Source organism: Eumetopias jubatus, unplaced genomic scaffold (assembly GCF_037043125.1).
Source record: "Eumetopias jubatus isolate StellerSeaLion01/CBP00866 unplaced genomic scaffold, mEumJub1_p1.0 scaffold_9, whole genome shotgun sequence".
Lineage (NCBI taxonomy): Eukaryota > Metazoa > Chordata > Mammalia > Carnivora > Otariidae > Eumetopias > Eumetopias jubatus.
The window spans coordinates 52088381-52114174 of NW_028274815.1; the positions used below are offsets into that span (position 1 = coordinate 52088381).

General features: G+C 51.8%; 1 protein-coding gene across 1 annotated transcript; it reads right to left on the reverse strand.

Annotated features, from left to right (window-relative positions):
- Positions 1-1152: 1152 nt before the first annotated feature.
- On the reverse strand, positions 1153-25556 carry ATP6V1B1 (ATPase H+ transporting V1 subunit B1). Its single transcript, XM_028116326.1, has 14 exons — positions 25439-25556; positions 19408-19463; positions 7849-7947; positions 7548-7641; positions 6890-6967; positions 5864-6003; positions 5345-5446; positions 4663-4760; positions 3318-3441; positions 3000-3150; positions 2672-2754; positions 1727-1831; positions 1407-1536; positions 1153-1316 (listed from the first exon to the last, which is right to left on the reverse strand). Exons 1-14 carry the CDS (start codon positions 25554-25556, stop codon positions 1153-1155), a joined length of 1542 nt encoding a protein of 513 aa, XP_027972127.1.
- Positions 25557-25794: the final 238 nt, after the last annotated feature.

Below are 25794 nucleotides of genomic sequence, written 5' to 3' on the forward strand. Positions count from 1 at the left end.
TTCTTCACATTGTTCTTTGAGGGTCTTCAAAGTGTTTCTTATTGGATTTGTAAAACTTATTAACAGTAACCCTTTACATATATTTGTCATCAATGTTTTCCTTTTAAATTTTTACAATATATGGTAGTCAAGCAATCAATGTGGCCTGATTCAGTGTTGAGTGAACCATCCACATTCCATCCCTTCTCAGGGGGAATGACCCCAAGCTTATCAGAGGTTTACTGAGGCCCCAGGGGTCAACTCTAGGTATAGACCACACCACTCACTTCTAACTACCTTCTCCCCTCTGGGCCCCATCATTCCTGGTATTTCCCCCAGAGAAATCTAAGGAGGGGGGAGAGTCTCCCAAGACCACAGTGACCTACGGGGAGGGACAAAAATGCAGATTCTCCACCCAAAGCAGTTCTCCTTCATTCCAGGGAAACCTCCTCTGGTAGTCCACTCACCTCCCAACCGCCGGGGTCTGAAGGAGTCAGCACCCCTCCTGAGCACTTTAAAAACTAGCAAATTCTGGGTATCTGTCCCAAGTGGGGCCTTAACACCTGGCTTCAAATTAAGATAAAGTGATAATGCTTTGCAGGGACAAAGCTTGAGGATTTCCTGGCAGTTGGGGGATTCTGTGGGCTGTTGCTTCTGAGGTATTAGGGTCCTAAGAATGACAACAAAACCCTACGTGTATGTTGGGGTTGGAGGGTGTCTCAGGACCTCTTCAAGTGCACCCTCATTATCTTTACCTGGGTTATCTTGCAGCCTCTAAACTAGGGGTTGCAACTCCAGCTGTCCCTGGGGAAAAAAATACCAATGCAGAGGAATTCGCCTCCAAATTCAGATTAATTGATCTGGTTTGGAGCCTGGGCCTTGGTATTTTGTAAAATTCTCTAGGTGATTCTCATGTGCTTAATACAGGCGTAACAACCTTTTGTTCTTTCCCAGTGCGGGAAGCCAGGGAGAGGGATGAAGCGTGGGAGCCCCATCCCCACCCCGCCTCCCGCTTCGAGGCGGGGTGGGGGGGGGTTGGGGTGGGTAGCTGACAGTGGGCCCTCAAGCGGTTGGTTCAGGTGTGTGGGACCTTGGAAGACACGGAGGCGTGTGTAGAACCGGGGTAGAACAGGGGCTTCCGGGACGAGCTCCGGGGTCCGGCTGTGGGCGGGGCTAGAGCGCAGTGTCGGCCGCGGGGTCCTGCGGCGCCCCCTCGCGGGAGTAGAACTCATCGAGCACGCTGTGCGGGATGCGCTTCAGCATCTCCTTGGGGAAGATGCGCAACAGCTTCCAGCCCAGGTCCAAAGACTCGAACACGGAGCGGTTCTCGTAGGGGCCTAGGGACGGGGCAGGAGTGTTAGGAGCGTGTGCACGTATATGTGGCCAGGTAAGGGGGTTACTGCCTGAGCGCCCCCAGCGCGCCTCACCCTGGTTGATGAAGTTCCTCTCGAACTTCTGCAGAAATTCCAGATAGAGCAGGTCCTCCGAAGTGAGCGCCTCCTCCCCCACCACTGCTTTCATGGCCTGCACGTCCTTCCCGATTGCGTAGCAAGCATACTGGGTGAAGGGGGGACGGTCCTAGCGGTCACCGCAGGCGGATCACAGGAGCTCAGTGGCCCCCAATTTGACTGTGTGGGGACCCCAAAAGGGGAGGGATTTCCCAGAGAAAAGCTCGTGGTCCAGGTAGGGCTCAAACCTCTAGCTTCTGAAATTAGCTTACCCGCCAGTCCCTGGGCTCTCTCCTTACCAGTTGGTTGGAGACGTCTCCATGGTCCTTTCTTGTCATGCCCTCCCCAATGGCAGACTTCATCAGCCGCGACAGGGAAGGGAGCACATTGATGGGGGGGTAGATCTGGGCAAGCAGAAGAAGGGAGTGGCAGAAGGCAGGGTCCAGACTTGACTTTCTTTCCTCCCCCTACTTGTCTCTCCTCCCCCCTGGGGTTCTCAAGAGACTGCTCCTCACTCCTCCCACAGAGAGGTGGGCTGGTCATGCCCTGCCCTCCTTTATCGCCCACAAATTCTAGAGCTCGGCTATGGAGGTGTCTACATGTGTGCTCCTAGACAGGAGGAGGGAGGGGGGGACATGACGTGACATTAGGTAATGAAAGTCACTATTTTATAACCTTTGATTATTTGGCCAGAAACCAGGTTGAAGCTTAATAGTTAATAGCTGTAAAGAAGGAACCTACTGAGCAAAGAGGTAAAAGTCACAGGATTGCCTTTGACCTCAGATGGGACAGACATATTTTCTAACCTGTTGGCACATTATTCACCATCTACTTGTGTCAGTTACCCACTGTTTTGTTCACCAGAGCAAATTACTGGAAAGCAAAGGGAAGTGGTATTTATTATCTACTGTCTGCTGGATGCTCTCTATGTGCCAAATGATTGTATCCTCCACAATGCACTCCACTGAGTGATAAATACTATTCTGTTTTATAGATGAGGAAACCTAGCATCAGAAGGATGAGATGATTTTCACAAGGTTCCCACAGTCCGGTGGTCTGGATTCTAGCCAGACCTGTCCTGTGTCTGTGACCACACAGTCTTCCTGGGTCGTCTCCTCTTTGGAGTTAGCCTCGCCCGGCCCCTCCTAATTCACAGAGAACTGAAGCACAGCAGGTGAAGGGACATCTGTTAGTGTCTCTGGGGGTGATGAGGAGAGCACTAAGTCGTAGGGAGGGGACCGTACTTGTCTGTTATGAAGCTGTCTGTCCACGTAGATCTGTCCCTCTGTGATGAAGCCCGTCAGGTCTGGGATTGGGTGGGTGATATCTGCAAGGAAATGCACTGGTGTCAGTGTAGACGGAGCCCACGTCTCCACCCGCTCAGGGCCGCCTGGGCTCTATGGCTCTCATGGGAGTGATGGGGTATGTGGAGGCAAGGAAAAAACAGTGAATCCCGTGATGAAGAAACAGAGCTACGGCACATCTATGCACAAAACCATGGGCCCTTTAAGCATCCCGGTGGGAAGGGAGGGCAGGGGGTAGCAGAGGGTAGCGGGCAGCGAAGAGACCCACCGTCATTGGGCATGGTGAGGAGGGGGATCTGAGTGATGGACCCTCCCCGGCCCTCCACGCGGCCTGCCCGCTCATAGATGGTGGCCAGGTCTGTGTACATGTATCCTGGGAAGCCTCGACGGCCCGGCACCTCCTCTCTGGCGGCTGAGACCTGCAATGGCGGTGTCGCTGGGGTAAGAAGTGGGGCAAGAGGCTGAGCGCGAGGTTCAGTGACTGAGAAATGGAGTGAGTGGCGGCAGGCTTGGATGGGTGAGTTTCGGGGTGGAAAGACTACGGAGAGGCTGGCATGACCCCGACACCCTTCATCAGCTGCCTCACCTCCCGCAAGGCCTCTGCGTAGGAACTCATGTCGGTCAGTATGACCAGCACGTGCTTCTCACACTGGTAGGCGAGAAATTCAGCAGTGGTCAGTGCCAGGCGCGGGGTGATGATCCGCTCGATCCTGGAGGGACAGCCTGTGTTTAGAGAGCCCAGAGGCCTAGGCCTGTGCTCTGTTCTAGCCCCAAGTGCTGAGTGGATAGTGAACTGCGCATAGCAGCAGGGGGGGTGGGTGGGATGAGCCCCAGCTCCCAGGCCCCCTGACAGCTGTGGTTCCTGCGGGTGGGCAGTTCACCATGTCTGACACTCCTCCCTCCTGCTGCCCTTCTCTTCCCCAGCTTCCTCCTCGCCACACTCGGCTGAGGTAGAGCACTCTGGATACCTTCCAGAAGGTTCCCCTCACTGCTCCAGAGCACAGCTAGTGTGCACATTCCATAGGCTTGCCCTGCCCGCCTGGCAGCCCCCTTCCACTCTGAGCTCTCCCGAGTCCCTTCCTCTGGCTCCAGGCTCTCTCAGTCCTTAAGCTCTGTCCTGTGGGTCTTTTCTCTGGTGATGTCATCTTGGCCTCCAGAATTCCGTTACTTCGTTTTTGGAGCCCCTTCAGTACCCAGGACAGTTTTATTAGAAGTTTTTTTTCATCCCCCTGACCCACAGATTGAAACTCCCATTTCCTGAACTTTAGAAATAGCAGTTTTTCCAAATGAATAAATGAAAAGCAGAATCAGACCTATACATACAGAGAATAAACTGATGGCTGCCAGAGGGAAGGGGTGGGGAGATGGGCAAAATGGGGGGCAAAGGGCGGAGTCATAGGCTCCCAGTCAGGGAGCAGCACAGGGAATAGGATCAGTGGTGTGGTAAGTGTTACTTGGTGACAGATGGTAGATACATTTGTGGTGAGCATAGCACTGACCTACAGAGAAACTGAATCACTACCTTGTACACCTGAAACTAACGTAACGTTGTGTGTCAACTCTGTTCAAGTAAGAAAATTAAAAAATAAAACAGCAGTTTTTGTAAATACGTGGTTTAAGTTTTAGAGGTGGCTTTGGGGAAGTGACTCAAGGGTAGGGAGGTCTGACTGGGGACAGTGGCTGGATGCACATTATGGGAAGAACGGAGGGGCTGCAGGTGGCAGGCGGGCTTGTGGTCTCGTCCCCTCCATCTCTCCCTGGGCTATCCCTTACCCAGCCTCAGTTTCCCCATCTGCACAACAAGGGGTTGTTTTCCCAACTCTGGCCCATGGCTATGGTTCTGGGATACTCCCGAGCTCTGGTACTCTGGGTGTTGAGAGGGGACAGGGACCGCTGCCTGAAGGCAGTCTGGGTACCAGGGGATGGCTCACGTGGGGTCGTTGGCCAAGTTCAGGAAGAGGCAGACATTCCCCATGGTACCGTTCTGCTCGAAGTCAGACTTGAAGAACCTGGCTGTCTCCATGTTCACCTGGACACACAGCAGGGAGAGCTGGAGGGGGGGGGGGGTCTCTGCAGCCTAAGGGCAGGGGCCCCGGCCCCTCCCATCTCGTCTCAGTAGAGCCTATTGACTGACAGTCCCTAGGAGGACCCAGCACTTGAAAAGGCAGGGGCTGGGTTTGCACTCCCCAGGCCCCCAAAGAGAAGTTCAGATTTCTTCAGGTTATGCTCTGCTCGTTGCATCCTGACCCATCACTTAACCAGCTGCTTCCCTGCTAAACCCCTCCTTGGGCCCCCTGAGGGCCCCGTGGTATCCCCTCCCTGAAGCCGTCTTCCCAAATTCCCTGGCTTCTCCCTCCTCCAGGCCACCCTCGGGCTCATGGGGGCTGCCATGCCCTTGGGACGCACTGGGGGACACACCGTACCTAGTCACTGAGCCCCCCTCCCCCGCAGTCCTGCTCTTGCCTCTCCCACCAGACAGGCCTGGACACTGACAGCTTCTCAGGGAGAAGGATTATGCCTCCCTCATCATATCAGGCAGAGCCAGGGTCCAAGAGAGACAAGGCTGCCTGCCCACAGCTTCCAGAATTTGCCAATCTGCCTAGTTTCTCTTACCCCCATGGCCGCAAAGACAATGGCAAAGTTGTCGTCATGATAATCCAGCACAGCCTTGGACTTCTTCACCAGCCCAGCCTGGCGGCAGATCTGGGCGGCAATCTGGGGTGGAGTGGATTAGAAGGAAGGGTGTCAGAACCAGAACCCAGAGCCCAGCCCACTGAGCACCATGGAGGATGATGGATGGAGCAATTTCCAGTCCTTCCTCCTGCCAAGGCCTTTGGTTGCGGGGGGCGGGGGGATGAGATCCTAGGCCAGAAAGATGAAAGGGCTGCCCCAGGTCCTACAGCCTTCCTCAGGGTGAAGGCTTGAAGACCTGCTTGGGGACACTGAGGAGGTCTTCTGCGGCCCTGAGCCCATGAGCTGCCAGAGGACAGCTACCACTCTGGACAGCGGTGACCCCAGCGTGGCTGGTCCCTGCCTGTTTGATTCAGGAGACCCACCTCACTGGCCCACCAGCCCTGGCCTCTGCCCTGTGCGCTCCTCTTGGTCATGTCTGCAGGACCCTGCAGGCCTCACCTCATTGTGGGGGAGCCCGGCTGCTGAGAAGATGGGGATCTTCTGACCACGGGCAATGCTGTTCATGACATCGATGGGAGAGATGCCCGTCTGAATCATCTCCTCCGGGTAGATGCGGTCATGGGGGTTGATGGGCTGGCCTGGGAGAGGGCGATCATGGACCCATGCTCAAGGGCTCAAGTCTGTCCCTGCCCTCCCCCAACCCTGTCCCCAACTCCAGAGCAGCACTGTGGAGCAGAATTCTCTGTGATGATGAAAATGTGCTCTAACTACCCTGCCCGGTCCAGTAGCCCTAGTCACATGCGGCTGGTGGGCACATGACATGAACGTGTATTCCACTTGAATTAATTTGTATCTAATAACCATGATCCAGTGCTCCCTTGGACAGTGCTGCCTGGCCCAGCAGAAGCGGCAGGCAGGTGGGAGCTCAGGCTGAGGCCCCCGAGGCTGAGCAGGTGTCGTGCGGGGCTCGAAGGAACAGAGAGCAGCCTGGAGAGCTCCTATCTGAGGGGATGTGTATCCTTTGCTCTGCCCCTGACTTGCTGAGTTGTTTGGGGCAGCTGTGGGCCTCTGTGGGCCTCCATCTGGTCCTCAGAACTGACAGGACTGGAGGACTCAGGATGGCCTCCCACCGGGAAGGAGCTGTGTCTACTGCTGCAAGCCACCCCAGGCAGCTCTGAGGGGCGGGGACAGGGCACTGGAAGGCGGGAGAGTGAGGGTCTTGGGGCACCCATGGAACTTTGCACCTGATGATGGCTTTGAGAGGAACAGGACATGAAGTGCCGATGGCAGTTTTTCAGGCTCTGTGGCAGATTTGGGGACAGAGAGGCCTCTGCAGTTCTTGTCGCACACGCGATCTGCGTGGTAGTCTGAGCAGCCTGCGGGTGAGCCCTGGCCCATTGCCCCTGGCCTGTGTCTGGGGCAGAACTTCCAAGGGCAAGATGGCAGAGGCGGTGGCTGGGGGTGGGGAAAGTGATTGGGGGCTGGGTCCCGAAATCTGTCCAGAGCCTTTCCCTGGTCACTCACCGTTGATATCCAGGAAGTCCTCTGCCATGACCACTGGCCCCTTGTCAATGGGCTTGCCAGAGCCGTTGAAGACCCGACCTGAAGGTGGGGGAGGCTGTTGGGGGACGCTTAGGGCCAGCCCTGGGTCCCCCTCACTGCTGCTCACCCTCCACACCACCAGCGGCTCCCACGCACCCCTCACGTCCCTCTTCCCTCAGCCCTCAGTCACCCCCTGAGAGCTGGCCACAGGGACTGTTTCCATGGGGATCTTCCCTCCTCTCCTGGAAATCTTTACAGGTGAGGCCTTGGCCCAGGAAATGACTCTAATGGAGGGTTTTAGGGCTGGAAAGAGGAGAGGGCCAGGTGTGACAGATCTTGGGAGAAAATTGGGGGATGTGCACTCTGTTTCAGCCTAACCCCAAATAGAGGACTACCTACTGTGCCCCCAGTTGATTGAACCCGCCTTCCTCGTTTATGGAACATCTGTATGTCCGGCCCTGAGCTGGGGTTGGGGGGTCAGAGAGAGAAGACACAATCTCTGACCTCAAAGAACTCACAGGGGAGGCAGACAGGCAAAGAGGCAAGGACAATGCAGTGTGCTAAGTGTGCGGTCAGGGAAGCTGGGCTGGGAGGACAGACGTGCACCCCCCCCCCCCGCCTCTCCTCCCCCTATCCTCACCCAGCATGTCTTCTGACACTGGAGTCCGTAGGATGTCCCCTGTGAATTCACAGGCGGTCTTCTGGGCATCGATCCCAGAGGTTCCTTCAAACACCTATGGGACAAGAGGTTAGTTACTCTAATAAGGGTCTTGCTGGGGAGAATGGGGCCTTCCATTCCAGGCTCCCTTTGTGCCCAGCTCTGGGCAAGACGCTCTTGGGAAAATAGGACGTTTCCTGCCTTCAGAGCCTATAAGATAGTCAGGAACTTTGTGGGCTCGTTCATTTATTCTGCCAGCCAACATCGCCCTGACACCACTTACCTGAACAATTGCCTTGGTCCCAGACACCTCCAGCACCTGCCCGCTTCTCTGAGTGCCATCGGGAAGGGTGAAGTTGACGATCTCAGCATACTGCGCAAACTGGCAGGAGGGGAGAGCAGCCCAGAGCAGCGGTGAGACCAGAGGTGAAGTCCCTGTCTCCCCCAACCCTCCTTGACCCATTCTCAAGCTTCTGTCTCCCCTTTTGTGACCAGGCACTAGTAGAAGTGAACTTGAGGGGCCGGAGGTGGGGCATTTGGATTCTGTTTGGGAGGCTGTACACCTGGATGGGCAGGAGCACTGACTTTGGAGTTGGAAGACCAGGGTTAGACCTGAAGCTCTGATGCTTAGAAACTGTGTGACCATGTGGAATTTACTTAATGTCTCTGAGCGTTACTTTCCTCATCTTTCAAATGAGAATCATAATAATACCTACTTCATAGGGCTTCTATGGGGAGAAAGTGATCTATGTGAAATCATTAGCTGGTGCCCAGGACCTGTAACAGCTCAATAAAATGTAATCATTACTATGGCTGTTTAGGTCCCATGGACAGCACAGTTGTCCCTGCCCCTGTGGAGTAAGGGTGAACACACGGGCACAGTGCTCTCCTGGGCTGCCGGGTGTCCCCTCGTACCAGTGGCAGTCTTTCCCTAGCCATGGGGCTGGGATTGATTCATGTGTTGTCCTCACAGCTTCAGGAATAAAAAGAATCAGGCAATCACTTCTCTTTTGGCTATAAGCAAGTGTAGTATCTCTTCTTATCCGTTTGAAAAGAACCAGGCTAATATCAGGAATATATAAAGAACTCTTAAAACTCAACAATAAAAATACAAATACTGTAATTTTAAAAATGGGCAAAGGATCTAAATCGATATTTCTCCAAAGAAGATATTCAAAAGACCAATAAGCACATAAGATGCTCAACATCATTCACCATTAAAGAAATGCAGATCACAACCACAATGAGATACCATGTCCCACTCATGAATATGGCTGGAGTCCGAAGGACAGATAACGAGTGTAGTTGAAGGTATGGAGAAATCAGACCCCTCAAACACTGCTGGTGGGAACTTAAAATGGTGGGGCCACTTTGAAAAACACTCTGACGCTCTCTCAAAGGGTTAAACATAGAGACACCATATGACCCAGCAATTCCACTGGCGCAACAGAAATGAAAACATGTGACCACACAAAAACTTGCATATGAATGTATATGAATGTTCATATACAATTAGTAGCCTTATTCATAATAGCCCCAAGGTGGAAACAACCCAAATGTCCACAGACAGTGAACAGAGAAATAAAAGATGGTATATCTATACCATGGAATATTATCAGCCTTATAAAGGAATGAAATACTGATCCATGCAAAACACGGATGAACCTTGGAAACATGCTAAGTAGGTGAAAGAAGCCAGACGCAACAGGTCACGGAGTATATGATTCTACTGATACAAAGTATCTGAAATAGTCTGATCCATAAAGACAGAAAGGTTAGAGCTTGCCGGGGGCTGGAAGGAGGGACGATTGGGAGTGACAACTAACAGGTACAAGGGGTTCTTTTGGAGGTGATAAAAATGTTCTGGAATCAAATAGTGGTGATGGCTGCACAACTCTGTGTATATACTAAAAACCACTGAACTGTGTGCTTTAAAAGAAGGAAGTTTATGATATGTAAATTATAACTGAATTTAAAAAAGACAATTAGACTGTCCTCTAGGACCACAGGTAGCAGGTTGGGCAGGTGGAGGTCTGCCCCAAGGGAATCCCCTAGCCCTGCAGTCTGTGTGTGCTCCGGGAACCGGGGTCCCAGTTTTTCCCCACTTCCAGAAGAGGCTATGAGCTGGGCCAGGAGAGCTGGGCCAGGAGAACAGACCCTCCCCACTGACCCTGGCTTCAGCTCTTGTCAGTCCCCAGAGACCTAAGCCCTGCAACCTGCACCTTATTCCAGGGGCGGTACTGGAGAGAATGCATTGCATCCTTCAGGTTCCCTCACCTTGCTTCCCTGGTGATTGAGTTACTTCAGGGAGTAAGTGAGAATCGGAATCTAATAAAAATAAATGGTAAAAAGATGACATCCCTGCCCACGTGTTCCTCATATTCTGAGTTAAAGTACTCCTCTAAATTACTCCTTGAGCATTAGAGGGAATCAGAACTGACATGAAAAATGAAATAGAAAACAATGAGAAAGGAGAGCGGCTTGTAGAATCAATCAGGCTGTACCATGTTTTCTGACCATAATCAAAACAAGTTAGAAATCAAAAACAAAAAGATGGTTAGACAAACTTCATGTATTTGGAAATTTAAAAAACCTAATACAGAAGACCATAGAATTAGAAAATATTTAGCACCAAGCAATAATGAAAACCTACGTATCGACATATATGGATGCATTTAAAATTTTTTTCTTTTTTTTTAATTATTTATTTATTTTAGAGAGAGAGAGCTAGAGCAAGGGGAGGGGCAGAGGGAGAGGGAGAGAGACTCTCAAGCAGACTTCACACTGAGTGCAGAGCCCAATGTGGGGCTTGATCTCACGACCCTGAGATCACGACCTGAGATGAAAAGTCAGATGCTTAACCGCCTGTGCCACCAGGCGCCCCACATTTGAGCTTTAAATGCTTATATTAGAAAAGAAAAAAACTGAGTAAGTTTAAGAGTATGCAACATGAAAAGTTAGAAAAAAGAACAGCAATAAAACCCCCAATAAAGTAGGATAGGGGGATGGGGGGAAGTAGGTGATGGGAATTAAGGAGTGCACTTGTGATGAGCACCGGGTGACATATGGAAGTGTGGACGTATGGAACTATATTGTACACCTGAAACTAATACAGTGCTATATGTTAACTAACTGGAATTAAAAGAAAAACTTTTTTAAAAAGTCCAATATAGTAGAAGAAATAATAAAAGGTCAGAAATCATTAACACGGAGAATAAACATATAACAAAGAAGATTAAGCCAAATTGGTTCTTTGAAAAGCCTAATAAAATAGACTGATAAAATAAAACTGATTAAGAGCAAAGACATAAATAATTATTGGAGTAAAAAAGTCAAAACTAGCTACACTAATAATATTAAAAAGTAATAAAAAGGAATTATGAACAATTGTATGCAATATAGTTCAGAACTTAGATGAAATGAATAAAGTCTTAGAAGAATACAACTCAAACCAAAACCAATCAAAAACCAAATAGAAAGCCGGAATAGTCCTACAAACTTGAAGATATTACATAAATAGTGTAAAATCTTTCCATAAAGAAAACACCAGTCCCAGATAGTCTTACAAGTGAGTTCTGACAAAGAACAAATAATTTGAAAATACTTGAGCTTTTCAAAAGACTGATGGAAAAGGGATGTCTTTAATTAATTTTATGAGGCAAGGATAACCTTGATACAAAATAAGATAATGAAGGGAAAATTATAGGCAATCTCGCTTATGAATATATATGCAAAAGACCTATGTAAAATACTAACAAACCAAATCCAGCAAAGTATAAAAAAGGTCGAGTTACAAACCAAATGATAAAAGAAAAAAGTCAAAAAACAAAAAATAAAAAAGACACACATACACAAATAAAAATTAAAAAGACCCGGTAATTCAAGGTTAGTCTAATATTAGAAATCTGATAATGTAATTAATTTACCTTATTAATGAATTGCAGGATAAAAAAAACTTTGTTCATCTTAACATTCCAGAAAAAGGTTTAAAAAACTATCCATGATTAAAACAAAAGCTTTGATGATTAAAGAATCATGATAGCCCTGGTTAAAGAACAAAACTACTCTTTGAAAACAGAATAAAAGGGAAATTCCTTAACTCCAAAAAGCATCCTCAGAAAAACTGCAGAAAACATACTCTGATGTAAAACAATCCCTTTAAAATTAGGAGCAAAACAGGGGCACCTGGGTGGCTCAATTGGTTAAGCATCTGCCTTCTGCTCAGGTCATGATCTCAGGGTCTTGGGATGGAGCCCCGCATCGGGCTCCCTGCTCAGCGGGGAGTCTGCTTCTCCCTCTCCCTCTGCCCCTCTCCCCCCACTCGTGTTCTCTCTTGCTCACTCTGCTCTCTTTCTCTCTCTGTTAAATTGTTAAAAATTTGTTAAAAATTGTTAAAAAATTAGGAGCAAAACAACAATGCCTGCTATCATCCTTCTATTCAGCATTACATTGGAAGAACCAGCCAACGTAATATGATGAACAGAAAGAAACATTAGAAGGCAAGGAAACTATAAAATAGAAAACTTCCCAAACCTCAAATGTAGTAAAGATAGGACCCTCCAGGGCACCTGAGGGGCTCAGTCGGTTAAGTGGCTGTCTTTGGCTCAGGTCACGATCTCAGGGTGCTGGGATTGAGCCCCACATTGGGCTTCCTGCTCAGCGAAGAGCCTGCTTCTCCCTCTCCCTCTACCTGCCACTCCCCTTGCTTGTGCTCTCACACTGTCAAATAAATAAAGAAAATCTTCAAAAAAAAAAAAAAGATAGGACCCTCCAAAAAACGTAGACCAATTTCTCTTATAAATGTAGACACAGAAATTATAAATAAACTATTAGCCAGTCCAATCAGTGTATTAAGTAAACAAATAGATATGACCAAATAGGATTCATCAAAAGAATGCAAGCCTAGATAAATCAACCTCTGGGAATTTGTCAACATTTCACAATATAATTTGTAATAATAGGGAGTTTTTTTGTAAACACGAATTAAAAGAGAAACCCTACAGGATTATGTAAATAGAAACCCAAAAGGCTTTTGAGAACATTCAGCAGTGTTTCTAATACAATCCTATGTAAGACGGGAATGGAAGGCAACGACTTGAACACTATTTACCAAACCAACATCAACAAGCTTCCCAATGGTGAAACGCTAAACCCACTTTTATTCTAAGAAAATCAGTAACGCACAGAGATGACTGTATTGCCGTTGTTACTTAATATTGTTTTGGAAATTATAGTTTATACAATAAGACCCCAAAAAGAGAAATGAATAAGTATACTAATAAACATAAGTGGAGAAAGCTTTCTTTAAAAAAAAAAAAAGTAGTGAGAGAGGAGGAGAGGAGACTGTATTCTTCAGAAATGTCAGAGAAGAAAGGCTGTGGAAATGTTCTAGATTAAAGGAGGCTACAGAGACGTGACCACTAAAGGCAGAACCTGACCCCAGCCTGGATCCTCTGCTGGAGGGGAGAAAATGCTATAAAAGACTTTATTAGGGCAGCTGGTAAACTGGAATATAGATGGTCGGTCAGATAAATGTATCGGTGTAAGTATCAGAAGTCAATAACTACTGTTGTTATGTAAGAGAATATCCTTATTCTTTGGAAATAAACACTGGAGTTTTGGGGGATAGCTTACCCTTAAAAGATCTAGGAAAAAGTTATGCACACACATACACGCAGAGCAAAAGACGGAACAAATGGGGTAAAATGTTAACAACTGGGTATATGTTCCTGGTACTATTTTTATTTTTTTGAAATTGCTTTAAAATCACAAGTAAAATTAAAGTGTACCAATGGAAAAAGAGACAGAATTCCCTTCATTGATGATATTGTATATCTAGAAAAATCCATAGGCTCTAGCCAAAAAACAAAACAAAAACAAAAACAAAACCCCCAGAATTAATAAGAGAAGTTGGCAGCTGTATACAAGATACACAAAAATCAATCTCTTGTACCATTGTGTGTCAATATGTTTCAGTTAAAAAAAAAAAAAAGAATCTCTTTTATTCTATTCCAGCCATAAACGGACGAGGAAATGGAGAAAAATGGATCCATCCACAATAGGGCCCAAACCCATACAATATCTGGAAATAAATTTGACAAGAGAGGCACAAGAGAATAATAAAACCTTACTGAAGGACATCGAACAAGCCCTGAACAAATGGAGAATACTGTTGTCCAAGACAGAATGACTTACTATCATAAAAATATCAATCCTTTTCCAAAGTATATAAATTAAATGCATTCCCAATGGATTCTTGTTTCTTCTGGAATTTAATAAAATCATTTTAAAATTCATATAAGTGTCTGACAATATCCAAAAATAGTTATGGAAAAGATCAGCGTGGAGGACTTGCCTTAGCAGACATGAAAACATGCTTTAAAGCTACTGAAGTCAAACGGTTAAGTGTTGGTGTGGGGCAGACAGATGGATCAGTGGGGCAGATCAGAGTCCAGAAACAAATCCCAGATTTTAGGAGACTGTTGTAGAACAAATGTGGCACATTACTTCACAGGGAAAAACAGAATTTATTGAATAAATGGCGCTAACATAACCAGGTATCTACTTAGAAGATACCCACATCATAAACACACATACGTTCCAGGCATATAAAACCTTTACATATAAAGCTAAGATGAACAAAATACTACAAAGGGCCTTTCTTCTTTCCTTTTCTTAGCTTTTCTAGAAAAGCTGGGCAAGAGAGATGTCTGTAAGATAAGAAATCCGGAAGCCATAAATGCAAAAATAGAGATATTTGATTGTAGGGGTGCCTGGGTGGCTCAGTCAGTTAAGCAGTTAAGCGTTTGCCTTCGGCCCAGGTCACAGTCCCAGAGTCCTGGGATCGAGCCCCTCATCGGGGTTCTCTGCTCAGCGGGAGCCTGCTTCTCCCTCTCCCCCTGCTCATGCTCTCTCTCGGTATCTTTCTCTCTCTCAAATAAAGTCTTAATAAAAAAATGTGAACAATAAAGAGCTCCCACAACTCAAAATGTACACCTCAATTTGTAGGAAGATTTCACAGAGGAGAAAGTGAAATCCAAACACACAAAAAGATACTCAAATGTAAATAAACAAGGTAGTATTATTCTCATTGATTAGATAGGCAAAATCCCAGGAGAGAACATGTTTGGGGCTGGCAAGGATGCTGGAAGGTGGGTCCTCTAACACATGGCTGACGGGAATGTGAATCCCCACAACATTGCTGGGCTAGCAGTGTTGCCCCCAAATCATCAGTATCTATTTAAAATCTATTTTAAAATCAATATACACCTTGAAGCAGCAATTTCATTTTGGGGGATCTACCTTATAGCAATAAAGTCCCCAGTATGAAAGGGGTACATTTTGCTGTACTATTTGCAATAGCAAAGCCTGGAAACACACCGAATGTCTGCCAGTAACGGAACCACCGAATCAATCGCAGAACGTCCAGGCTACCGCACTGCTATCAAGAAGAATGCTACCGACATGAGGGAATCATGTTTTTTAAGAGACTGACACCAATGTAAACCTCCAACATGCACTTTATTTGCCTCTTTATAGCAGGATCTTTACCTTGGTTATCTCAAGAGGCTGGGAATAAAGAAGTTAGGGACAAACAGTTAACTTTTCTTTCACTAGTTACAAGGAACATTTTTATTTTTGTTTTTTGGTAATTAAAATGTAATTTGGGATGTTCAAGTACAGTGCGACTGGTTATCACCATCCTTACTATATTAAATACCCCACTCTACCTAACATAGTGACGTTAAGGGTCTGGGGGTGTGTGTGGGATGGTTCAATTTCCTAACGGGGTGTGAGGAGGGGGGACACTCCCCCAGCGCACCCCTGCGGGCGTGGGAGGGTGGAACTTGAGACCAGAGCGTTTGCAGCTCTGACGGTCACTGGAAGAAGCTCGGCTCAGGCCCCTCCTCGGAGGCCAGGAAAGCGCCCTCGTTCTCCCCCAAACCATCCCTCGGAGCTGGGCTGCTGGGCGAGCAGGGCCGGCCCCGGGAGGAAGGCGCTGAGGTCTGCGCGGCAGCTCAAGTCTAATGGTCTTTGGCTCGTTAACCACAAGAGGGCGCCCAAGAGCCAGGGCTGGGAGGCCCCGGGACCGACGTTGACTGCAAGTCCTTGGCTTTCCGCGGCCGCTCTGCGGGCCCGTCTCTCTCTCCGAGGCAGCCGCCGGCCTCCTTGTCCGGTGGGCCTCGGGAGGAAAAGTGCCCGACAGAGCGCAGGCCAGGGCCCGATAAAAACCAGGCAGCCGGCTGATAAAGTCCTCCTTTTTTATGTGGGTTTATGTGGGTGAGGGAGGGCAGAGGAAAGGGGAACGGAGAGGAGGTGGCGCCCTGTGTGTCCCTGAAAGATGAAATCAGTGAAATCAGAGGAAACGAACTGTGCATAGCAGAGAGATTGCAGTCGGACGCCGGAGAACGGGCAGAGCCAGGTCAGAACCATCACACCCCGTCACGGAGGGTGTGGTCTGGAACCCTCTAGGAAGAGAGTACCAGGCTCTTCTGTGTGTGTCTGCGTGAGTCATCTGTGGGGGGCAGGGGTGGTCACAGCCAGTTACAACCGGGAGTGCAGGGGGAGAATTCCAGGGTGCAACAATGAGCTTATACTCAGAGGAACCCCATTTCAGAGCCTGATTCTCTCAACTCCCACCCTGGGTCCCTAGGAGGACCACAGGGAGCGGGGATGGTTCAGTGCCACCCGTGTCCTCCGCTGGGGATTCTGCTGAGTTCTCAGCCAGCCAGGGGTCAGGCAGAGAGGAGCTGCTGCCCACACTCGCACTCCTGCACTCGGCCGACTGGAAAGTTCTTAGCAAGCCTGGCAGGACTAAGCCCTGGCCTCCAGTCATTTCCTTCTGACAATGCCCAAGGCAGTTTGGGAAGCCCTCTTTGGAAATTGTCTTCAGAGCTGATATACATGCTTCTGAAAGCTTTTTCTTTTAAAAGTTTGGAAGTAGCCACAGACATTTGGAACCGAGTCAGGTGGATAAGGTGAGTGCTATCTTCAAGTCTCAATAAGGACTGGTCTGCATCAAAACACAGCAGTTGGAAGAAGATCTTCTAGAGCAGTCAATCTTCCAAGTGTGCTCCCCAGCGCAGCAGCAGCACCTGGGAACTTGCCGGAAATGCAGATTCTTGGGCCTCAACCTCAGACTGCTGAATCAGAACTTTGGGTCGGGGCCCAAAGAATCCTTCCAGGGGATTCTCATGCGTGCTCAAGTTTAAAAACCGCTGCTCTAGTGAAATCTCTCTAACATATCCCAGGCAGGTGGCTGTCCACTAACTGGACTCCTCTTTAATGCTTGCACAACCTGTGTGTGACTGTTTGTGAGATCAGGGCTGGGAGTGTGGATGTTTAATAATCTAGCGGGGCCATTTTTACAGTCTACACTCAGGGGTTTAGCATTTAGCATTTTACAGCCTACACTCACACCTCCAAAAATCAGATGGAACTGTGGAAACTACCTCTAGAAAAATGCACAGCCACACGGATACACGGCTTCAAAGGTTTGCGTACAATCTCGAGGCCCTTATTCCCTGGGCTAAGAACTTCCAATCTGCATAAAATTCTTCCCCGCAAGCATTTTTCCATTTGAGAAAAATGGAAGCAGGAAGCGTAATTGCTGGTGTGGTTCGACTTGGGCAGAAGGTGGCGCTGTAGAGGAGGAATTGTGGCATTTTGCCAAAGCCACTAGGGAAGAGGGAAGGTGTGGAATCTGGAGAGGGATACATAAAGCTGTCTTCTCCATCTCCTGAACTTATGAGACTATATAGAACTGATTTTTTTCCCTCTGCAAGTTCAGGGTTCTCTGGGTGTCTCCATCAACCACTTGGTCTGTTCTATGAGAGTTACAGATGCATCTAATAATCACAGAGACACAGGTCTGAGGATCTATCTCATTTCCTAGTCTAGTCCCATTTAGTAGTTGGGAGAGTGGATGTCTGTGAAGGTACTGACTCTCCATACCACACGAGGGGGCAGCAGACGGCACCAACTGTTTAATCAGGCGTATTAGCACTTCTGCATTCCAAGCAGAGCGAGTGCTAACCGTTCTCAAGGAGGACTCATAAAAATACATTTACCTCATTTGATCCTCACAATAACTCTCTGATCATTTACTAGATGAGGAAGCTAGAGTTTGCAAGCCTAAATAGATGCTTCTCAAACTTCAGGGAGCATCACAGCCCCTGAAGGGCTTTTAAAGACTGACTTTTGCATCCTCCCCCGACCCCAGAGTTTCTGATTCTGTCAGTCTGGGGTAGAAGCCCTAGGATCCGTATTTCTAACAAGTTCTCAGGTAGTACTGATGCTGCCGATCTAGAATTGACAGGTAGCTAGTGGGAAGGGTGGGCTGGAGAGCCTGAGTCAGACTGCGTGACCCCCGCGTGCACACGCGTAAACACTCCATCACGCTCCCTCCCAGTGCCTCCCCGAGGCTAGTGGGTCAAACGGGAAGATCTGTATGAACTCGGAATCTGGTTTCCAGGAATGAAAGGGTTGGATTTAGTCATTCATGCCTCTCATTCATTTACTCACCCTTCCTCTGAACAAACTGAGCACCCACAATGGACTGGGTGTTCAGTAGAAGTACAGGGTGGGGCTCCGGGGGCTCAGGAGTAATGTGCAATTGGAGGGACATTGTGGGGGCAGTGAGGGGACATGTGGCCAGGTGGTGATCAAATGGCTTGATGGAGCTGCCAACGGGACAGTACAGAAGAGGGAGAGGAGGGACGGGCTCATTGCCCAGGGGCCCGGGCGAAACTTCTAGAAGTGACCTCTCAGCTAGTCCTGGGGGTGAGTCAGAGGAAGGTATGGGGGAAAGGTAGTGGGAGAGGCAGAGGGAAAATATGAGCAAAGGCCTAGAGACATCAAATGGCAGCTCCATGCAGAGGCAGGGTGGATTTCCACGTAGGGAGGGGAGGGGATTCGGCATGAGGCCGGGGAGGTGCGCGCGAACCCTCACAGAATGTGGCGCCTGTAAGGTGAAGGCACTGGCAGTACTAGGTGAGTTTGAGGCAGGGAAGCGAAGGGGTTCAGGTTGCAGGGGGGCAGCATGGAGGACAGGAGGGCCCCAGTCTGGGGGCCCAGAGGCCATGGCCATAATCAGGGAGCAGTGGGGTGGGAGACTGCTCACAGGTCATTGGCACTGATGGACTGGGGTCGAGGAAGGGATGACTCAGGGTGGCATCAGTTTTCCAGTCTGGGATGGGTGGCATGGGGTGGGAGCCTGGGGGGTGGAACTGTTTGGTGGCAGGGGGACAGCAGAGTGACCTCATACTTTTGCAGGGCCCTTTATGCCTTAAGAATCCCCAACCCCAGACTCAAAATGCTATCAGTCTCTGCCATGGTCCTGCGGTTCCCCAGGGGACACAAATGAGCCCACGTCCCATTTCTTTCTGGGAGGCCCTCTTTACTTCCCACCCATGCTGCTGGTTCCCAGGCTGAGATTTTCCAAAAGCCTCTGAAAACCTGGAGCTCTGGAGAAGAGTTAGCTGGTGTTGCTCTTCTGCCTTCCCTTCCTTTGAAAAGAAGCAGCTGATGGAAGAGTCCAGCCGTGTAAGCAAGTTCAATACAACCATCCCACTGACGAAGAGGCACAATAGCGTAGATCCCCCAGGTCCTTGGTGATAGGTGTGGGTCCCTGAAGGCCCAGAGCGGGAGTGGGGGGGGGCACTGAAAATGCAGGAAGGGAACCCGGGGGTGGCTGGGGAGACAGCTGGGGAGGAAGAACGTGGGGATGGGTGACGGAATTACAAGGGATGGGTGGGCCCTTGGGAGACAGCTAGGAGCAGGGCAATTTAGAAGAAATCCTGCACAGGGGCTGGGGAGCCCTGGGAGGAAGTGGAAATCTTACCTTGACCTGGTCCAGCACCACCAGGGGCCCATTGACGCTGCACACAGTCCTGTAGGCTGGGGGAGGGGTGGAGGTAGGTGAGGGTCTCACACCCAGACACACACCCAGACACACACACACGCACGCGCCCGCGCACGCACACGCACACGCACACAGAGGCATCCTCTGCTTTCCCTCCCTGTAAGCACCACCCCCACCCCCTTCCCAGTCTGGGCTGTCAGGGTCATTAGCTGTGACAGGGCCAGCCACCATTGCTGTAAGGGTCATGCCCCTGCCCGCAGGGCCCCCTGCTGGCTTGGACACCTGCAGGAGGCTGGAGGAGGGCCAGGGTGAGGGCAGAGGCCCCTCAGAGTCCTCTCCTCCCCCTCAGCCACGAAGAAGTCTTTCTTATCTTGAGGCTGCTTCCCCTCTTCCCCTCTGGCCTCAGCCCGCATCTTACCCACTCCCTCCTCTCAGACCCACAACATTTTCCAAAAGCTTCTGGCCCCCAGCTAGAGATGAGGAGAGAACTGCCCTCCCTCTGTGGCCCTCGGGGGCCACTCGATACTGACTGAGCACTGTGTCTGTGAGCATGTGTGCCTGTGGGGGGGGGGGGGCAGGCACCGGTGAGAAAAACCAGCCAGGGTCCCTGCCTTGTCATGAGGCCTGGCCAGGGGGGATCCTGGACAACCTGGGCTCCCTGTAGTGCCTGTGGGGGAGGGGACAGAGTGACAAGGAAGGAGGGAGAAGAATGCCCTAGTCCTAGTCGCTGGAGAGACCCACAAATGGAGAAATGAGCTCAGCTTACAGACAGCCTCTAACTCCAGTGTTGGGGAACCCCAACAGGAAAGCCATGGACTGGCAGACAGGAAGCCTATCTTGGTTCTGCTGGAGGCTAGCTGGGAGACCGTGGAACTCTTCCTCACCCATGACCCTGGGATATACAGCTCTTCCTGGGGTCCCTGGGAAGCACCAGTGGGACAGCTGAGATGAGGCGCCCTGACAAGGCAGGATGGTCAGAGTGTCTGTAAGGTCACTGGATCACTCAGGTTGGAAGAACATCAGAGGGGAGAGTGGTCTAACCCTCTTTTCAAAAGCGGAGGAGAATGGGGGTGAAAAAGCTAGCCCAGGATCACCCAGCATGCTTGTGGCAGAGCTGGGGCTGGGATCTCAGCCACTTGCCCTCATGCTTCCATGCAAGCCTGGTGCCAAGTCACCCCACACTAAGAAAAACTAAACGCCCCCAGCTCACGTCTTCCCCAGTCTGGGGCTCAGTGGTCAAACCCCTCACCCGATCTATGTTCCTTTTCCTGGGCCTTGGGCTAGGAAGACCGACTGGGCAAGGCGGTCCTTGTGGGGATGTTTGCAAGGCTCTTCTGAGCTTACGGACAGCTAGGAAAACTCAAGAACAAGAGAGCACGAGAAGACTCGTCCTTTTGGGCTTGGACCTGGAGCAGGGAACTCCTTCAGCTTCCTTCAGAGGACGGGAGGAGGTATCTATCCAACCTTCCCTCTTAGGCCAACCTTTCCTGCCCCGGGGTCCGTCCCCAGAGATGACTGCTGTCTGGGGCAGAGAGCCAGCGGCCCCCTCTGTTGGCCCTCCCATCAAGCAAGCTCTGGGGGCTCCCATCTTGTTTTGTTTTTTAAGATTTTAGTTATTTGATAGAGAGAGACACAGTGAGAGAGGGAACACAAGCAGGGGGAGTGGGAGAGGGAGAAGCAGGCTCCCCGCTGAGCAGGGAGCCCGATGTGGGGGCTCGATGTGGGGGCTCGATCCCAGGACCCTGAGATCATGACCTGAGCCGAAGGCAGACGCTTAACCACCGAGCCACCCAGGCGCCCCTGGTATCTCCCATCTCAAAAACCATTCCCTCAGCCCCAGTCCTTGCACAGCTGCTGCCCTTCACAGCCCACTTTCTGGCAAGTGCGCTCCACTGCTGACTTCCTTTGCTCACCTTCCACCCTCTCCTGGCGTTCTCCACTCTGGCTTCTCTCTAGGCCACCCCAAGGGACCAGGCACAGTGGAACAGAGCCTCATTTTAAAAAGCCTTGGGAAGAGCTGGCCTCTTGCTGGCCCTATAGAGAAAATACCAGACTGGCCAAAAGGGCTGGGGGGGGGGTGGGTAGGGAATGGGGCTCAAGGTCCACAAAGCCCCAGGGAACTCTTTCCAATTCTGCCTCAGAGTCAGTCAAGTCTTTCACCTTCCTCCCTTTCTTCACAGCGGGCTTCCCCCATTTCACAGCTTCTTTCTGGGAAACCTGTGGAAATCCCCACAGCGCTACCTTGGGGAGGGCACCTGAGGTGGGGGGAGCAGTGGTGAGCAGCTGGGGGCAGCCCAGAGGCCAGGAGGAATGCTGCCTGCAGGGCCCTCGGTCTGTGAGCCCCCAGCCCAGCCCACCAGCCTCAGCCGTAAGCCGGCTTTCTGGGTTTCCAGAGGCACAGGCCTGGCTCTCTCTCTTGGGCTTTCTAAATGAGTCCGTCACTCCATAGCCTGGGCCCTTCACTGCAGATAATCCACTCTGGCTGTTTCTGTTCAGCATCTGGCTTTTCATATCCTTCAACGCCCTGCCCTTGACTGAGTCCTGCAGCCCCCTGACTCTGCTCCCCTCTGAAGTCCCACAGCCCCCAGGCGGGCACCCTAGAGGTGTCTTCCCCAGGCTGTGGTCCTTAATGAGCTGGATTATGTCTCCCCGACTCAGACCAGAGCTCTGTGTCTCCCCAGTAAGACTAGAGAACATCTTTTCTTCAAGGCTGTCCAGTTTGGACACAGCCAAGGTGGTGGCTGAGCAACAAAGGTGTCCTTGTTGGGAAGCCAGGCTTTTTGTGTGTACCCACCCCCAACTGATTGTGTCCATCACATGCAGTGGCCAACTGAGGCCCAGAAGTTGGCTGATTTCTCCTGGGGCACACCACAAGTCAGTCAGCATCCTGTGGCACTCCCCCAGCCTTGGGACCTACTGGTCAACCCTGGTGAGGTGAAGGGGGACAGGGTCATGCTGGAGGCAGGGGGCTGGCCCAGAAGACCTCTGAGGGGCACTCCCTCAATAGGCCTTCCTGAGACTTTGCAGACACTCCCTCCCTCTGCTCTGCCCCCTCCCCTTCTCCATTGTCCTAGCTGACACTCAGGGTTGCACTTAGGGCTGCAGGCCTGGCGCCCCTCCCTGCCCCCATCTCCCCGCTGTCTTCCCCTGTCAAAGGCTCAGCGGGGCTCCTGGAAGCCCACTAATTAGGGCCTGCCCAGCCACACCTGCAGCGTCCTGGGAGAGGGCTGTGCAGGCCGCCCAGGCGTGAGGCAGAGGTGGGGGCAAGCCAGGGGCCAGCAGGTCCCCCACCTCCTCCCTGATCCCCTCCTGACGGATTAGGGGAGGGAGGGCCGAGGCTTCTTAGAATCAGCCCAAGACCTGCTGGGTGGAACTCTCTGGCCTTTCCGTGGAGGAAACCAAGGCAGGCAGCAAAGCTGGGGGTTTGGCATTCCAGCCCCTGGGTGATCTGACCTGGCTCTGCCCCTCCAGCCCGGCTGACAGCCTGTCGGTCCAACCTTTGCTCCCGCTGCACCCTGCCCCCCCTCCCCCTACTGCCTCCCCCCCCCCCCAAGCACCTTCTGCCCCACACAACAGTTAAAGCGCCATGCCATGTCCTTCCCATGGGGAAAGAGCTCTAGCTCTGAGGGAGGCAGCCGGGTCCCTTCTTAACCAGGGCAGATATTGCTGGGATTCACCCCCATGCTATTCTACCCTGCCCCCCCCTTTCTGGCTTATTCCCTCAGCCACTGCAGTGAAATCACCCTTAAGGCCTCAGGCCTGTTGGTCCACCTCCTCCTCCAGGAGAACTTCTGTTGGACTCAGCCCACCCACGGCTGAGGAAGCCCTGGGGGGGCTGGCAGCCCGTTGCCCCATCCCTGCCCTCTGGTCCCCCAGCTCTCCTCCTAGGCTTTCTGTCTCTGCCTAAAGTTCTCCTGCCCAGAAATCCGTAGAGTCCATAGAGTCCTCCAGTTGGAGGCCAGGCTGGGGGAGACAGGCAGAGAGAGACACAGGAGTCCTGCCTCTCCTGACCTGAGGGCGCAGCTCTAGTTTTGCACACCCTCCCACCACCCCCATCCTCACCCCTCAGGGAGGAAACCCCTCAGGGCCCCCAGAGGAGGGAGGGGGTGGGAACCAGAGAAAGCTGTGGGTGCCGAAGCACACTGAGGAATCCGATCTGCTCCTGGGTTGGGGAGGCTGGCCCCTGGGGGGACCCTGTGAGGGCACTGGTGTGCAGCAAAGGCGGTAGCCTTTGTCACTGCAGGAACATCTTTAATGCAGGTGCGGAGAAGAGTCAGGGGTGGAGGGGCTCCCCCTCTGCAGAACCTTGTCTCGGGGTCAGCTGTTGGGTGTGACACACTCACCAAGGGTGAGGGCCCCATGAGGTGACACAGAGGCAGACACGAGGGCGCTGCCACCCCGGGTTCCAGCCTGGGTCACATCTCCTGGGTGTTTCCCTGTACCAGGGCTTGTTGACTCTAAATAAGGTGCTGGCTGGAGGCAACCGGCTGGAGGGGGCCCTGGGGTGTGGTGGCACCTGGCAGGGTCCTGGGGAGGGCACTCGGCAGGGGGTGGTGGGGGAAGAGCCTGCCAGGGTGGGCTCAGATCTCCACCAGGCCTGGGCTCTGGGCCCAAGTGGGGGCCCAGTCACGGGGTATTTCTGGGCCTTCATGACCCCTGCTTTGCCCCAGGGGAGGATCTGGGCCCCAGCGCTTCCCCCATGCCTCCATCGCAAGGGCCTGCAGGGCCTCCTTGCTAAATCTGGTCCCATTCAGTTCCTCCTCAGCTGGAATGTGCTCCACCCCTCAGTGCCTGCCTCAGGCCTCTGGAGGTGCCTCACACCCCCTGCTCTGTTCCTCTGCACCCCGGGCCTGCCCACTTTGCACTAGGTCCGTTCTGGGCGGATGCCAGCCCCATTCAATGCAGACCCGGCTCTCTGGGCTGCCCCGTCAGGTGGCTCCTCCCCCTACGGTCTGGGTAACAACCGACCGAGGGGGGAGGGCGGGGAGGCTGTGCTAGGCCAGCTTCTCTCCACACATGCCCTGTTAGGAGCCTCTGGCTCTGCTTGGCCGGTGCTGGCCAGGCCGGTTTAGTCCAGTGAGCTGGGCTGCCTGAGAATTCAAGAATTGGAGAATGACCTTGGCAAGGAGAGATGGAGGGGGTACTCCCTTTGGTCCTCAGAGCCTTACTGGTTTCTGTGCCCCAGATATCTGGACACACCTCGGGATGGCCCCCTCTGAATTCTGAATTCTCCCCGTGCCAGGCACTCCCCCTGCCCCCAGCTGTACAGACACAGACATATGACATCACCTGACGACATACCCACATTCTCCCCATGAGCACGCATGCGCGTGCACGGAACCACACGCTCACCCTGAGGTACGTTACACATTTCCTCCCTCTGATCATACACACTTGCAAGCTGTCACACACATATTTACACCTATCCTCACCCAAGTGAAGGTGGAAGCACGCACATAACCAGGCACGCTCCTTCCCCTGGGTTATACACACAGACACCTTCCCCCAAAGGCACACATGACATGTACCCATTGACATGACACAGGGACGTGTCTGTCCCCATCCTGAGAATGCACACATGGTCCACCTTGCCGCACGCATTCCCTGAGAACACCTGATCATACATTTCCTCGTGCTGAGTGTTCTGGCGCACATGCACACACACCCCCAACACACACACACATTCACACAGAGCATGTATCACAAACACACACCCTTGGGGCAGTGGGGAGCTCTCTCTGGACTTGGAGTCTTAGGGCTGGGTAAGGGTGATGACCGAAAGGTTCCCACAAGGAACTCCCCTGCCTTCTCCTCTGGGGTAGCCTGGGCTAGGGACCCCATCCCCCCATCTGCAGAGGTGGCCCCTTGTCTGGGCGGTCCATTGCCTCACTCTGCTGGACCAAGAGCCCCCTAGACCTTCCTCAGCCTCAGAGCCTCCTCTTTCCCTGAGCCTAAGAAGCCGAGCCACCCAGCAGCCCCCACCCTCACCCACTGCGGGGACTGTACTCACTGACACGGGGGTGGGTGATGTAGTTTCGGGTGACCGCTTGCATGTGTTCCCGGGCTGTGCCCAGGTCACAGCCACTGCCGGGGAGCCCTCCGGGCCTACTGTCTACCCTTGTGGCCATGGCAAGGGGGCAGGCTGGGAGCTGAGGACCTGAGCCTGCTGGTGGCTAGCGCAAACTCTTGAGGCCAGGCCGGAGCTGGAGGGAGCTGATCAGACCGCCCCGGTGGCCACCCCTCCCCTCGCCACTCCCCTCCTCCCTGTTGACTATAAACATGGAAACCGTGTCCTGGAGCTCTTCCAGATCTGGGAGGGGCCCTAAGCCACGTGCCGCAGCAGCAGAGGGGAGGAGAGGTGTGCAG